The sequence below is a fragment of the Abramis brama genome (assembly GCF_963993115.1).
Source record: "Abramis brama genome assembly, chromosome: 3".
Classification (NCBI taxonomy): Eukaryota; Metazoa; Chordata; class Actinopteri; order Cypriniformes; family Leuciscidae; genus Abramis; species Abramis brama.
The window spans coordinates 50,238,910-50,254,683 of record NC_139965.1 but is presented as its reverse complement, the minus strand read 5'-3'; the positions used below and the strand labels follow the sequence as shown (position 1 = coordinate 50,254,683).

Here is a 15,774-nt window from a genome sequence, read left to right as displayed (position 1 = left end):
CCTGAGTTTCAAAGGGCGAAGGAGAGAAGGCCTGGAGAACAACAGGATGAAACGATGAAAAAGGCACCGTACGGACGTAATCCTGTCTTGGGTGCAGTATCACCTTGACCAGTCCAGGGGCAAAATCCAGACAGGAAGAGGTGACTGACAAAGCCTGCAGATCTCCTACCCTTTAGAGAGAGGTAAAAGCAATAAGAAAAGCCACCTTAAGTGTCAGAAGCAGAGAGGCTGACTCAAGGGCTTAGAAGGGAGCAGTAGACAAAGGTTACATTAGTTAACTACTTTAGTTAACATGAACTAAGAATTAACACAACTTCTACAGCATTTATTAATCTGAGTTTAAGTTAATAATTAGTTAATACATTGTGAACTAACATAACCAATCAACAAACAGCTGGATTTGTATTAACATATTAATAAAGATGAATGAATACTGTAACAAATGTATTGCTCATGTTAGTTCATTTTAGTAAATACAAAACTAAACTAAAATAACTAAGTAAATGTTTATGTTCAGTATTTCAGCCACAAAACAGTTGATTTTTAAATTATGAAACTATATTTTATTTAACTTTTTTTTTTTTAACACCACCTCTTACAAAATCACTGAAAAATAAGTGCAAAATTAAGCCATCCCAAATTAACATCCATGTTAACATGCGCTACCCTGAGCTTTGAAACATCCCTGACTGGAAGATATCCAAGATAATATCAACATCACAGAAAAAGATTTCATCTACAGACTATGTCAGGTTCAACACACAACCCATTCTCATAAATATATAAACACCATGTCACTTCCTGTCAATTTTTTTTTTTTTGTAATCGAAATATCTCATGAAAAATCTTATATTCAATTTAAATAACAGAAAAATTTCAGCAAAACATCTTATTACAGGAACGACTACTGACTCTCAATACATGCGTCCACACACTCTTCAAATGCCAGTTCACTGAATCATCATTTAAGAGCAGATTATCTTCATCCAGCCCTTCTTCTAGTCTTCTTCATCATCTTCTTCTTCCTCCTCTGGGGTATATTCTTCATCTTCAGACTCCGTAAGGATCTGCTCTTCCTCCTCCTCACTCCTCATCTCCTCACCTTCTGCATCACTTTCATTTTCATCATCATCAAAACTTTCTTCATCATCATCATCATCCACCTCCTCCTCACCATCTCCTCCTTCAAATTCACCTACAAAAAAAGAAACAACAAAAATATGAGAACAATCACACGGACGCCTGCGCACATACGCATTTAAACGTGCATGCTTGTAGACTTAACACGTAATACGCATGTGTCTCCGTTTTCACAGATTCATGTTTTTTAAGGTTACACAGAGATGATACACGAACGGTATAGTTTTCAAAAACTTGCACTTTGAAACCCGTTTCAAAGTTTGTGTTTTCAGGCCACCAAAACGCTGTTGTGTAAATGAACAGCCAGAATACTCGGTTACTCGGGTAACTACTTAATTTAGGAAAATGAAACAAATGCATGTAAGAGTAGTTCGCAAAAAGGTCTATAACACGCATTTAGAATTTTCATTTCATGCCATCTATAAGTTATTGGATATAAGTTCTGGGCCCTGTTTACCCCTGTATTTAACACAAACCACTTGAGACTCACAAAGTGTGCTGATGAGTGTGCTGCCATGCTGCCGCAATTCAGCAATGAACTCCCCCATCTTTCCTTCCATAGTTTCATACAGTGGCTCAGTGTCGACTGTGGGCTCATCAGGGAAAAACAGAGGTTTTTTTAACTGTCTCTGGTACCTGACTCACACAGAGTTAAAAAAATAAATAAAAATACATTACCATGTGGACAAAAAGAATCCCCCTCACTGCAAATGTTTGAAAGCACCTCAAATCAAAAGTCTGTCTTACCTTTTCATAGATGAATTGTAATCCTGAAAGAAATCCAAAGAGAAACCACAAAGTGAAGATCAAATGTAAGTTTTGTTCAAACTGCCAAACAAGGAACACTTGGTTTAATAAAGAACTTGAAAAGAGGATTTTTATTATTATTATTATTTTTATTTTTTTACATTCTACAGTGCAGATCACTTACACTGTCCTGCAAATTTTTAAAAGAAATGGGTGGAAAATGTTTACCTCGTCATTTGCAGTGCAGTTGCACTTCGGGAATTAATAGGCATTGCCAGTCAAATAGCCAATGATATTTTTGATACTGCTTTCAAATGCATATTTGTATTTATGCTTTAAGTTAAGCTTTGTAGCCAACCACAGACTTTTGAGTGCATTAATGCAATGGCCAATCAGAGGTGTTTAATCCAATGGTTCAGCGATTGTTCATTAGCCGCTTTCCGACCAAGTAGTTACAGGAACTTAGTTCTAGGAACTGTCCACTTCTAAACAGTTCTAAGAACTACTCTCCCCCAAACTCGGTTTTGCTGTTTGCGTTCGCACTGGCCAAGTGGCCATAGGAACTGGTAGGAGGGGTAAGGGAGTGACGCAAGCACGATGACTTTTATTTTGACGCGCAACGGACCTTTATTTTGGCGGCGCTGAGAACGCCAGAACAAACAATGCTCGCATCCTCTGTGTTTATTAGTTAGCGATCTGTCTAACAGTGCTGTTTAATATGTTATTAGATAGAACTGTTATAGAAAGTAGACAGTATATGAAAAAAAGGTTATTAGCCTATGCCGTGTGGTTGATGTCCAGTGTTGCTAGCTGGGCAGATAAACATAATCATGTTTGGCTTGGTCCCCTCAAAGTTGCGTTGGATTTTCTCTTCAGCATAAAGGTTTAGAGACCCATCTATCACTGTTTTCCATGTTTGTATAGTTAGTTTATGGAGTAAATATATAGGCTATAATCTGTGTGTTTACATTATAGCTGTTTTAAAAATGGCGGGTGCTGGTGTTCCGCGTGTGTTCGGTCAATCAGCGTACACTAACGTCACGGGTAGTTCCTATAGTGCTGGTTTGGACCCTACTCTGAAGTAGGACCTAAATTAGTTCCTCCAAATGGAGTTCCTAGAACTAAAATCGTTCCTAGTTCCTGCGGTGCAAACACGCCGACATCCGGGTACTTTAGCCAATAGTTCTAGGAACTGTGAAAAGGTTCCTCCGGTCGGAAAGCGGCTATTGACTGCACCCTTGCAAAATGTCTCATAACCAACAAAGTATAGGCACATTGCAAATAAGAGATTCATGGTGAAGTGTAGTCAGGTTAGGCTATAACAGGAGTTTTCACAAGACTGTAGAAGTGATTTGCGGATCAGGTAACGGTCTTTATGTCAAATGGGTCGGGTACGGAATTAAATTAGCGCTGCTGCCGGATAACGGGTCAGTTGTTCTGTTAAATATTGTGGGTGAAGGTTTACAAAACAGAACCCATGATGCAGGACTCTGGTGTAGATGATACAAATAATGTACCATATTTGGAAACACATTTCGAAACATATAGAGAGCATACAGATTAGAGAATACTATACAGATAGAGAATACTATATCTATCCCCAGACCCCCTGCAGGATCTTTATAGACCCCTGGAAATTAATCAATAAAATTAGAGCCAGTGTGTAGGTTGCTACAAGGTGTTCTTATGAGGAAAAAACAATTACTAGGTCTGCCATAGTTTGTGGCATCAAATCTTTTGGGATTTGAAGAAATTAGCCACTTTGTGTAGTCTTTGTGATCAGACCAAAATTATTTCAGTACTTTCTGTAGAACCATTTGCATATTTTTTATTTCCACAACACATCCAACTATATTTGTTGTATCAACCATTTCAGATAAACCCGCCCCTAAATGTTATGTGAAAACAAAATGAACTGTAGTTGGTTCCTTTCCATGTCATTCAGGTGGTCTCTTCCTGTCTAAGTGGGCAGTTCTTGGCCAAAAAAAGCTTCAAAGTGGACCAGAATTTATGCTGCTCATCAACTTGTAAAACTACTATGGAGCTCATAATATGACAAAACGATTTGAATTTGAATTGTGTAAATTTGAATTATTTGCAAGTGTAATCTAACAAAATTGAATTTTAGGTGGTAGTTTAAATAGTTCTGAATTAGATTTTTTTTAAACGAATATTGAACATTTGAAATTTAACGGCTGAATTTTATAGACATGTATTTTCAAACAGCTATTTTTTTGTTCTGAATTCGTATACTGCAAATATTCAGTTTAAAAAAATACAGATTCAAGTTTTCAAGATGAAGAAATTCAGAACTTCAAATTCAGTTTTCTAAAATTCAAGTTCAAAAATTCAGATCTTACAGAAAGTAGGTCACAGGTCATCCACTGGGAAGAGTAAAGGATCTCAGATAAGTCGAACAGAGCATTTTGGCTGCACTGCAGTAGTTTTCTGCCGCAAACGCGGTGGTGGTTCAAGAGAATCCGTGTATCTTTCGTTCAGTCATTTTTTATTTAATATTAAGAGTAGAAAAATGAGAAAACAGCTTGAGTAGGCCTATTAGATTTCTAATATTCTAGTAATAATAGTCCGCTGCAGCAGTTGCACGGAGCTTACAAAACGCGTGTATTGCAACTATAGGCTACATTTAATTTTCTCATCAAACAACTAGACTAACGAATGGCTCGGTACAACAGAAGAGCCTAGAAAGGGCTTTTTCTCCGTGTAGACCAGCAGTAGGTCTGAATTTGCTATAACCTATAGGCTAGCCTATTTTCCGGACTGTAGCCTATCTAAGTCACGTTTTATCATGAAACACGCTGTGATTTATTCCAAAGTGACTCAGGCATATATAATGCAACGTTATAACGTTAAATAATCTAAATGTCGACTTTCAAAAGTAGGCGCACTAAGAAGGCTATTCTCTGTATTTTGGGTCATTTTTGGTGAGCGCCAGAAAGATCTAAAGAGACCGAGACGCCCTAAAGCAGCTCATCATGTTGTTTTATTTATTTTTCAATGACATGATATTTTGTAGTCATTTTGAATGTACACAAATAAAAATATACATTTTACCGTTTCGAATGATGTCATATTATCTGTATGACTCTAAATAACAGCAGTGGAACAAATCCAAGAGATGGCGCTCGCGCATCGCGCTCTCACACAACATAGTATCAGTTCTGGCGTTGCTTCATATCGCAGACTGTTCATTATAAAAATGAAACACAATCAACCAAACATATAAAAAGTTATTCTGCCTAATTTAATTGGTCTGTTGTACAATATAAAGGGCAAGCTGTGCCGCACACAGTCCTACTTGTTATTCCAAACATTTACCTTGCTGTGAAGACGCTGATTTAGCCTATATGCCTACGTGTAAATTGGGACTCGACTGAAGTATGACGCCTTTTTATTTGTATTATAATATAATATATTAAAATACAAAATCTTCTGGGTTTTATGATGTAGGCCTTGTGTGTTAAAATGTATTATAATTTACATCTCAAAAGGATGCGCTTTGTGCATTCTCTGACATTATATTTATTTATTTAATTAATATTGAGTATCAATTGATGTTAAACAAAACGGTGTGTTATTTTCTCTGGCAACTAAACTTCAAAAAAAAAAAAAAAAAACTTCCAAAGCAAAGCCATTGTGCGTTCTCTCTGCGCTCCACAGCTTTTCCACACAGATTTGAGAACGGCCAGCTAAAAAAAATAGGCCAAAGAAGTAGACTAACAGCTAGTGTCCGGGAAATGCGAGGTACGTTCATATTTATAAATAAACATAACTGATTTTGTCTACACCTAAATACATTTCCTAATAATAACAGTGATTAAGCCCAAATGTGGGTGGGGGTAATGAACACAATAGCCTATGTTTTTTTGTTGTTTTTTTTGCCCAAATGGTCTCCATTCTATTCATTTTGTAATAATACAGCAACATTTTTTAACTGACCGTATTTGCCAGAAAATAAGTCGCATGCACATGAGTGCAAGTCACACCGGATCATGTTGAGAGAGAAACGCGTCATAAAAAAAAATAATAATAATAATATTAGCCTATTCAGCAATAGTGTAAAAGACCTGTAAATAAAATACAACATTTACATGATAAACACTGTTAACGTAGGCTATGTGTTGCCTATTTTACTTTCCCTTACTGTATGACAAATGAATGCAGAAAACAACAAGAATGAAAAATAAGTAGCCATGTATAATAAAATAATATAGACTATAAAAATAGCCTATACTGTGCCCTTTATTACAAAAAACATTTAGCCTATTTTAAACGGCAAGCCTAAACAAATTTATTTAAATCGAAACGCATCTCTCATTCAGTCAAAAGTTTTCATATTTGCAATGTAACATGTGGATGCTAACTATTAATATAAAGAAGGCGTCATACTTCAGTCTAGTCCAGGCTAAATCAGCGTCTTCACAGCAAGGTAAATGTTTGGAATAACAAGTAGGACTGTGTGCGGCACAGCTTGCCCTTTATATTGTACAACAGACCAATTAAATTAGGCAGAATAACTTTTTATATGTTTGGTTGATTGTGTTTCATTTTTATAATGAACAGTCTGCGATATGAAGCAACGCCAGAACTGATACTATGTTGTGTGAGAGCGCGATGCGCGAGCGCCATCTCTTGGATTTGTTCCACTGCTGTTATTTAGAGTCATACAGATAATATGACATCATTCGAAACAGTAAAATGTATATTTTTATTTGTGTACATTCAAAATGACTACAAAATATCATGTCATTGAAAAATAAATAAAACAACATGATGCGCTGCTTTAGGGCGTCTCGGTCTCTTTAGATCTTTCTGGCGCTCACCAAAAATGAACCAAAATACAGAGAATAGCCTTCTTAGTGCGCCTACTTTTGAAAGTCGACATTTAGATTATTTAACGTTATAACGTTGCATTATATATGCCTGAGTCTCTTTGGAATAAATCACAGCGTGTTTCATGATAAAACGTGACTTAGATAGGCTACAGTCCGGAAAATAGGCTAGCCTATAGGTTATAGCAAATTCAGACCTACTGCTGGTCTACACGGAGAAAAAGCCCTTTCTAGGCTCTTCTGTTGTACCGAGCCATTCGTTAGTCTAGTTGTTTGATGAGAAAATTAAATGTAGCCTATAGTTGCAATACACGCGTTTTGTAAGCTCCGTGCAACTGCTGCAGCGGACTATTATTACTAGAATATTAGAAATCTAATAGGCCTACTCAAGCTGTTTTCTCATTTTTCTACTCTTAATATTAAATAAAAAACGACTGAACGAAAGATACACTGATTCTCTTGAACCACCACCGCGTTTGCGGCAGAAAACTACTGCAGTGCAGCCAAAATGCTCTGTTCGACTTATCTGAGATCCTTTACTCTTCCCTGTGGATGACCTGTGACCTACTTTCTGTAAGATCTGAATTTTTGAACTTGAATTTTTGAACTTGAATTTTAGAAAACTGAATTTGAAGTTCCGAATTTCTTCATCTTGAAAACTTGAATCTGTATTTTTTTAAACTGAATATTTGCAGTATACGAATTCAGAACAAAAAAATTGCTGTTTGAAAATACATGTCTATAAAATTCAGCCATAAAAACATTTCAATTTGTTAAATTTCAAATGTTCAATATTCATTTAAAAAAAAATCAAATTCAGAACTATTTAAACTACCACCTAAAATTCAATTTTGTTAGATTACACTTGCAAATAATTCAAATTTACACAATTCAAATTCAAATCGTTTTGTCATATTATGAGCTCCATAAACTACTGGATTCATCTTTCTTTAAGGGGCCGCTTACACAACACCATTTTCAACTAAAAATGGGGGGGGGGGGAATGTGTTTTGGCCATTTATTTACACAACAAAAATGTTTTGGAGGCATGAAAATGCAAACTTTTGAAAATGGGTTTCAAAGTGCATGTTTTTGAAAATGGTAGCATTATTGTCTACAAAAACATGCATTTGTGAAACTAGTGAAGTGTGACATTGCTAACTAACTACTGGCCTGGCATGCATAACGCAGTGTTTTTAATTGTTTTCGCAGATCCGTGTGAATGGGGACCCTTTTGACAGCATTGCCGTCTGTATGAGTAAAACACAAAGGAAAAACTTTACCATTTTTAGTACATTGTTGTTGTTGTAGTACCCTTAGCCAGACAATAAAAGCCTAACATTCTGTCAGAAACAGTCACAGATGATTTTCAAGAATTTTAATTCAGTGTATGTGTTTATATGTAAAATGTACCTTAATAAATTGGAAAGAGTCATTCTCCTGTAGAAGCCTCTCAAAGCCTGAGTGAACCTCTTGTAGACGAGTCTGATCTTGTGCTATTCGACTCAAGTTCTGCTGGATTCCAGAACAATGCTCACCATCATAGGTGCTGACACATTCACGCAGCGATGATAGAAAAGCATCCAGATGTGCGATATAAGTTTGTCGGAAAGCATCTAGGTGCTGTTCTGTGTCATCCCGGAAGACCTAGAACAGAACAAATATTTCAAACAAGATTTTTATATTTTCTGTATGAAAATGAAAGGGGTGCTTGCCCTTGCAAAAATGTAACTTAGCAAAAACAGACTTTTGTTTAGCAAAAGTCACAAACAAGAGAATAAATATTCATTGATAAATTGTTTAAGACTAAAAACAAAATGATATGGGATGTGAAGCAAAGACCTCGTGATTAAACTATGAATTGCAATTAACTAATGACATGACTAACTTCACCTTGTTAATCCGTTCAATCTCTTTTTGTTCAAGTCGATTTTTCTCTGCCTTTAGGATCTTCCTGTTCGTCTTGTGCAGCTGAATGTCAAGATAAACCTAGAGAAGACAACAGTGAGCGAAAAAAGAGAACAAGAGAGAATTTACTAACATGTGAATGATTCTGTTATTGAAGTGAACATTCATTATTGAAACAAGTGGATACCGGATCGTTTTCAGCCTTGTTCCTGAAGGTCCGTCAACACTGGACATTTTGTATCGTAGCATCTGAAATCACGTACTGCCAAATATTGTACAACCTTCCTTCACTAATTTTTTGTACTGCATTTCAAACACTACATTGGTAGCCAACCCTGCTCCTCGAAGACTACCTTCTTGCAGACTTCCAACCCTGTTCCAACACACATGGCTGTTGTTTTCAAGTAACAACGCAAGTAAGGAACGCAAGCTCATGAAAATTTCAAGTTTGGTGAACTCTGCCCTGTAAATTTGCATCATGTGAACACGTGACCAATTGAAGATTGATATGCCACGGCGTGACCTTAATTAGTTAATTTACAGAAGTTATTCTTCAGGATGAAGAAAAGAGTCTACAAGCATAGACCTCTGTATCTAAAGGATCTGGAGCGATTCTGTATGGAGAAATGGTCTCAGATCTCTTGCCATATGTTCATCAACCTTATAAGAGAGGAGCCAGAGCAGTTATCTTGGCAACGGGAGGTTGCACAAAATATTAAACAAAGGGGTGTCAATTATTGTGGAATACATATTTCAGAATTTTTACCTTTCAACTATTTGACTTCAAAGGTTTGATTTTTGTGAATATTTTGAATAAAAGACAAAGACGAGAAATTGCAAAGTCAAAGTCAGTTTTGCTCATATTTTCCAAGGGTGCAAATATTTGTGGAGCCCACTGTATTGAATTATGCTGAATTATGTTTTTAGAGAGACATAGCAGAGGTTGACCTCATATTACGTTGCAGTGTCTGTAGAAATTTTGTGTGCTAGTCTAGTGTGATCGTGGCTTAACAGTCTTCAGGGAAAATTAATCAGTCTTCACTTGATTAAAGGCAGGTGTGTTTGGCCCCGTTTACACCTGGTATTAATGCTGCATTCACATGCTATCGGAAAGGTCCTACTTCCCACTTCTAAAGTCATGGCTACACGAATAACCTAGTGTTCTCCATGACGACAAAGCATTTGAACGCGACGTTCAAATGCTTTGTTGTCATGGAGAACACTAGGTTATTCGTGCCTGTTTCTCTGGGAAATCTTATTAAAGCTAAAACATTGAAGATATTTAATTTTGAATAAAATACAGTGTTCCATTCATTGACAACCATATAAACATTCACATTCAATTCTGGAATTTCTTTCAAATACATGGTAAGTTGTGTTCAAGTTTTTAACTTGTATCCAGATTTCAACTTATAAAAAGCATCAATGTTCTTGTAGAGCTCGTAATTACAGCTTGTAAGGTGGGAATTTTCTTTGAGCTCTAACTTGTACCATGTGACCACTGTACCATCTGACCACTGCGCATTCATTTAGATGTTGAGTGTCGCCATATAAAAGTATAATTCCCAGTCCGAAGACGAGAACAGCTGCAAATAGAACATCACGTGTTGTCATCTTGAGCCTACGGTAATTACGACATGGCGTGAATGCAGCACTATTTTCACTGTGTAAAATAATGACAAGACAAAGCGATGTAGCTGTTGTGGGGAGAACAAAACACAACTTATAAAGAATACCAGTCACACCAGCAATTGTTCTTTCTTTATACCATGTTTAAAGTTTATGACTGAATTTCCAGGAAGTAAATACGACTTGAGAGGGCGTTCAAGTCCAATTTCCGACTAGAAAACTAGTTTTTACAGTAATTCCGATAGCATGGTCAGCCAAGCCACATTGTTGGTTACACCTGGTCTTAACATGCATATTAAATGTGTCTCCTGTGACCATACGACTGAATGAATGAAGCCATTACACTGCTTCAAGAGCAAGGGTGAAATGAGATGACTGGAAAGGATACCAATAATGGAAAGGATACTAATGGTATGGTAACAGCAAATTTGATCATAAACCATGTGTTTTGGCCCAACATAGTGGACAATATGTTCCATTGTTTTGGTGCACTCTCTCAAAACAGGTCCCATATAACGCACACGTGCTAAGTCATTGGGAGGCAAGTGGGCGGTCTTGTGTGTCTGTTCAAAAACATTCGACCACATGAGTGTCTACACTACGAAAGAAATCTGACAGAATGCGTTTTTGACTACTGGAAGAGGTTGAAAGTGGAATAGCTCAAAACATTTTAGACCCCTTTTAAACCTGTATCTGACATTGTCCACTTGTGATCAGATCGACAAAAATACATCTTAATACCAGGTTTAAACCAAACTTGCCCATCTTTGGAATACTCAAACCATATATCATCAAGAGTGAATGGGCCACATCAGACCTACCTTGAAATCTTTCATGGTGTTCTTCAGCGTTTTGATGCAGTGTCCATTGTGCGTTCCCTCTATGGTGCAGGCATTGCAGAGGAACAAGCGCTCATCCATGCAGTAGTACCGGAACATCTCATCATGTTCCAAACACTTCCTCTTCTTCATGTCATTGAGCGGCTCCACCAGCGGGTGCTCTCGGAAAGCCGGGAGCTCCAAATGAGGCTGAACATGCTTTGGGCACATGGACACTTCACACTTCAGGCAGGTTTTAACTGCCATGAGACCTTTACCATCTCCACTGCCATCCACTGGACAGTAATCACAGTGTACCTCAGCAGGTCTGTGAGATGGGTCACCCTGGCTCTGAGTGGATCGAACTGATTGGCCACGACGGCGGAAACTATCAGCAATGTTGGCCAGTTTGAAGTTCTTCTGCCAGTTGGCAGAGCTGCGGTGACTCTGACGGCACTCCGGACATCTCAAACGACCGCGATCTGAGCGGCTCTTGAGCCTCCGCAGGCACGGCAGACAGAAGTTATGACCACAGGGCAGCAAGTGGGGATCGCGGTAAAGGTCCAGACACACTGGACACGTCAACTCTTCCTCTAAAATGCTGCTTTCTCCAGCAGATGTCGCCATAACTAGATCTGTGAGAAGGACTCTGGGGAGTTGAACTGTAAAATATAGCATAAGTCTAAAGTTAACTATTAGCATTACACTTTGCTACCTATCTTTGCCAAATTTGGATTGTTGATACAAAGGTTTATAAAGGAGTAGTTCACCCAAAAATTACATCATGTTATTCTAAATCCACATTGTGTTATGTTTTTAAACTCTTCATATGAATATGATTGTCTTCTTGCCAATGCAAGAGGCCATGTTAACATAGCAATAACCAAAGAAATAGCAGTTATGAAAATAGATCATTAACAAATCCACATTTAAAGGGGTCCTATTATGACATTTTATGAAGTATTGATTTTGTTTTTGGGGTGTACTCGAATATGTTTTCATGCTTGATTGTTCAAAAAACACATTATTTTTCATGTATTTTTACATTCTAACAGCTCCTGTCTCCCCAGTCTGGGTGAACGTGCTGAAGCCCCTCCTTTCGAAATACAAAATGTACTGTGTTTGGTTAGCTGGCCCAGTGTGCTATGATTGGCCCAGTGTGCTTTGACACCGCTTAGCGCATGTTCGGGAAATGTCCCGTCCCTTTATAACAGTGAGCTCCACTCACTCAGATGTAAAAAGTGGCAATTTCAAACCAATGCAAGCCTGATTTAGATTTAATAATAGTAATAATAATAGTAATAATGTTAACAAACAAGAGGATTGTGCAGAACAGATTTCATTCACGGACTATGCAAGCACGGCATTCACATGATGTTTTAGAGTGGCATGTTTTGTTTTGTTTTTGTAATTTTCTTAGTTACTTAAGATACAATGTTATACACCATTTAATTGTGATATTTGTTGGAAAACTAAGGTAATCCAAACAGTAATCAACACCTTTTTTTGTGTATTCTATGGGCGTGGATTATTTAAATGAGGAACATTATGACTAAATAAGATCCAGAAAAATCGCATTGTAGTCCAAACGAGTCGTTTGTTGTAGTTCTTGAAAAGTGGATTCTGTTCATTAAAATATCTCCCTTTGGAGTGGACTTTAAGCTTTGTAAACTTGCTTATCTCTTTTATGCTCAAACAGCAACATTACAGACTAACTAAAGTTGAAAAAGTGAAAAAGCATAATAGGACCCCTTAAACATGTCAATATAAAGTTGTGATTTGTATTGATTGTGTATTTTTTTTAAAAATACATTAATAAACCTCAGATATTATACTGTTGTGATGTATATATAAATATTGTGACAGTAACTTGCAACTGACTTTATTAACATTCAGCAGGCAAAACAATCAAAATTGTGTTACATAAGACAAGACTAAACCTTACAAAAACACATTACAGAAAAAAAAAAAAAAGATAGAGAGAGAGAGAGAGAGAGAGAGACAAAAAGCAAATACTGACGACAACAACAACAGCAAATAAAAATATAGCTGCAAGTGGCCATCATCAGTGTCCAAGCACTAATAATTCACGATACAATTGCCATCTGCACTATGAAACAACTAGCCTACATGATTTTTCATCAGGTGACTTCAACAAGGCTGTGACTAATTGAAATTATGATGATAATAATTGGGATTTATCTATTAACTACATAATATCTATTAGTTTTGATGAAACTCAAGAACCATCACATCAGCATCTTATATATGTGTTTGTGTGTTATAATAAATTATAATATAGATGCATTTTCTCTCATTCAAACAGTATTCTTTACACTATTAATAGTGGTGAATGTGCAATAAACAAAACAATATGGATCAGAGATAATAAAAACATTAATATGTGTGACATAAGCCAATTCAATCATATTTTCTATAAAAAAATAAAATAAAAAATAAAAACTCTTGAGTTAGGAGGAGGTGATGGTGCGCACGGGGCGGGCACACACACACACACACACACACACACACACATAATCTGTTTTTGATTTTAGTAATGAAAATTGAAATGTTTGTTCAATTTCTCCTGTCATATTGTGACAAAATTGACTTAAAAAATACAAGCATTAACCACAACTTACCCTAGGATAATATAGTCGCAGCGATGACCTCCAGCAGAATATCCCTTATCTTCCGCTGGAGAAAAAACAAAAGTGAAAGTAAGTTTGACCAGGTCTGATGACTGGACAAAATATCATCGCAATAGAACAAGCTGTTTGGACGAGGTGTATTGGCCTGCTCGTCGGTATTCTGGCTCTACATTGTAGAATTATACATTTTAACACTGTTTCTCGGTGTTACTGTCCTGTCCATGTGTAAATTATTGTCCTGACCCAACTGACATAATAAAGCTCTCACACAAAACTGGAAAACCTGACGAGCACAATGAAGATCACATCACAACGCTTTGCATGTAACGTTACTCATTCATTAAGTCACAATACACACTATTCTGTTGGTTCCCCCGTGTTCTAGTCCCTTACTGAACATGCGTTGGTATAACAAACCTAAACAAACACGATTAGTAAATTGTTAAAATAAACAAAAACAAAAAACGGACCCGAGACTAAAGGAAACTAGCACTGACTGAAAGCAAAGCTCTGTGTATTGCTCTTAATTGGTTTAATTATCTTATTGACCCTTGGATTTTTTTTTTTTTTTTTTTTTTTTGAGGTGTAACGTTAACTGAAATAATCTGTACTGACTTTGATCCACTTGTTGCGTGAGTTACTTAACCTACTTAAATGTAAAACCTACTGATACATTTGTACAAACATTTGTGAATCTTCTATAACCGCGTAAACTATACGTACCTGAATTATTTGTTGTGTAAAGCCACCGGTGTTCTGGAACAGTTGATAATTCGTGATATTTTCTGTTTTTGTTAGGAAGAGCTGCCGCATTTATTCCCCTGTCCGCCCAGTCTCTTGCATTTCCGCAAACGGGATTTTAAATAACTATCAGTTACGACATTGTTAAAAACAAAATACAGGCTGTTTAAACACAGAATTTAAAAAATATAGCTGTGTATGTGTTTATATAAATATAAACTACAATGCCTGTTGCGTTCTGGCAATGCAGCGCTGACTAATTACGTTAACCAATAAGAAGACTTGTTTTGTACCACGTGACCGAACGTATCAGGAAGTTAGTGATGGGAGAAACGGTTTTTTTATTTTTTATTACGCTTCAACAACACAAACAAACAGGTACATTAGTGATCGTCTGCCTTAGGTTGAGCATAGCTAGTACAAAGAACAGGAAACTCACAATAGAACAAACAAATAATTAAATAAATAAAAAAAATAATAAAAAAAAATGAAAATAAATCAAAAGGGGCTTTTTAAATGAATTCAAACATATCCAAAAGACAAATCAATTTAAGGGCTTTCTTATTTTTAACACATTTTAAAGATTTGCACAAGAGTTTAACCTCGTTCATCCTCTGATTAAAGTTGGGTTTAGATTTAAACCATCTGCGTTTATGAATGAAAAACTTTCCAAAACATAACAAGAAATTAATAACAAAATCACACTCTTTGTTTTCCAGACATACACCAAACCTAATTAACTTCACAGTGAGGGGTTCAACCCTCCTAGATCTTAACCAATTCTGCACCTCAATCCAAAAGGGTTGCACAATATCACAACAAAAGAAGACATGTTCTAAATTTTCAATATTTGTTTCACAAAAAAACACAATTATTCACAGAATTATTTAAAAATTCATTAGTAGGATAAATTTTGTTTAAAATTTTGAAGTTCACCTCCTTAGCTTTAGAAGGGAGGGGAAAAGACAAATACATTTTCCTTCTTTTTTTATTTCAACCATATCAGTAGACCTCTGCACACTGGTGTTCTCTACATAGGTGGTGAAAAAGAGCCCATCTGTTTTAGCACAGTGTCACCCTCCAAACACAAAAGCCCCCCAGCTATATGGGCACACATGAATCCGGTGCTGAATTATCTACAAGCCACATACCCAGATGTATCTGTTCTACACTTTCTGAGTGATGGACCTTGTACCCAATACAGACAGAAAGGGAATTTCTTCCTTTTCAGCACAGAGCTTGCAAGACGAGGCCTGAAAGGTGGAACATGGAACTTTTTTGAGGCAAGCC

General features: G+C 36.7%; 1 protein-coding gene across 1 annotated transcript; it reads right to left on the bottom strand.

Annotated features, from left to right (window-relative positions):
• Positions 1-536: 536 nt before the first annotated feature.
• Positions 537-14,758, bottom strand: LOC311079631 (E3 ubiquitin/ISG15 ligase TRIM25). Its single transcript, XM_084109223.1, has 8 exons — positions 14,467-14,758; positions 13,735-13,789; positions 11,096-11,754; positions 8,631-8,726; positions 8,151-8,384; positions 1,888-1,910; positions 1,631-1,776; positions 537-1,195 (listed from the first exon to the last, which is right to left on the bottom strand). Exons 3-8 carry the CDS (start codon positions 11,717-11,719, stop codon positions 999-1,001), a joined length of 1,320 nt encoding a protein of 439 aa, XP_083965349.1. The 5' UTR covers positions 11,720-11,754; positions 13,735-13,789; positions 14,467-14,758; the 3' UTR covers positions 537-998.
• Positions 14,759-15,774: the final 1,016 nt, after the last annotated feature.

Excerpts from the sequence above, each read along its gene's own strand:
- LOC311079631 (XM_084109223.1), bottom strand. The coding sequence starts at position 11,719 with ATGGCGACATCTGCTGGAGAAAGCAGCATTTTAGAGGAAGAGTTGACG. Across the intron at positions 8,727-11,095 it reads ACACCATGAAAGATTTCAAG|GTTTATCTTGACATTCAGCT; the intron begins GTAGGTCTGATG and ends TGTCTTCTCTAG. Across the intron at positions 1,196-1,630 it reads CACACTCATCAGCACACTTT|GTGAATTTGAAGGAGGAGAT; the intron begins GTGAGTCTCAAG and ends CTTTTTTTGTAG.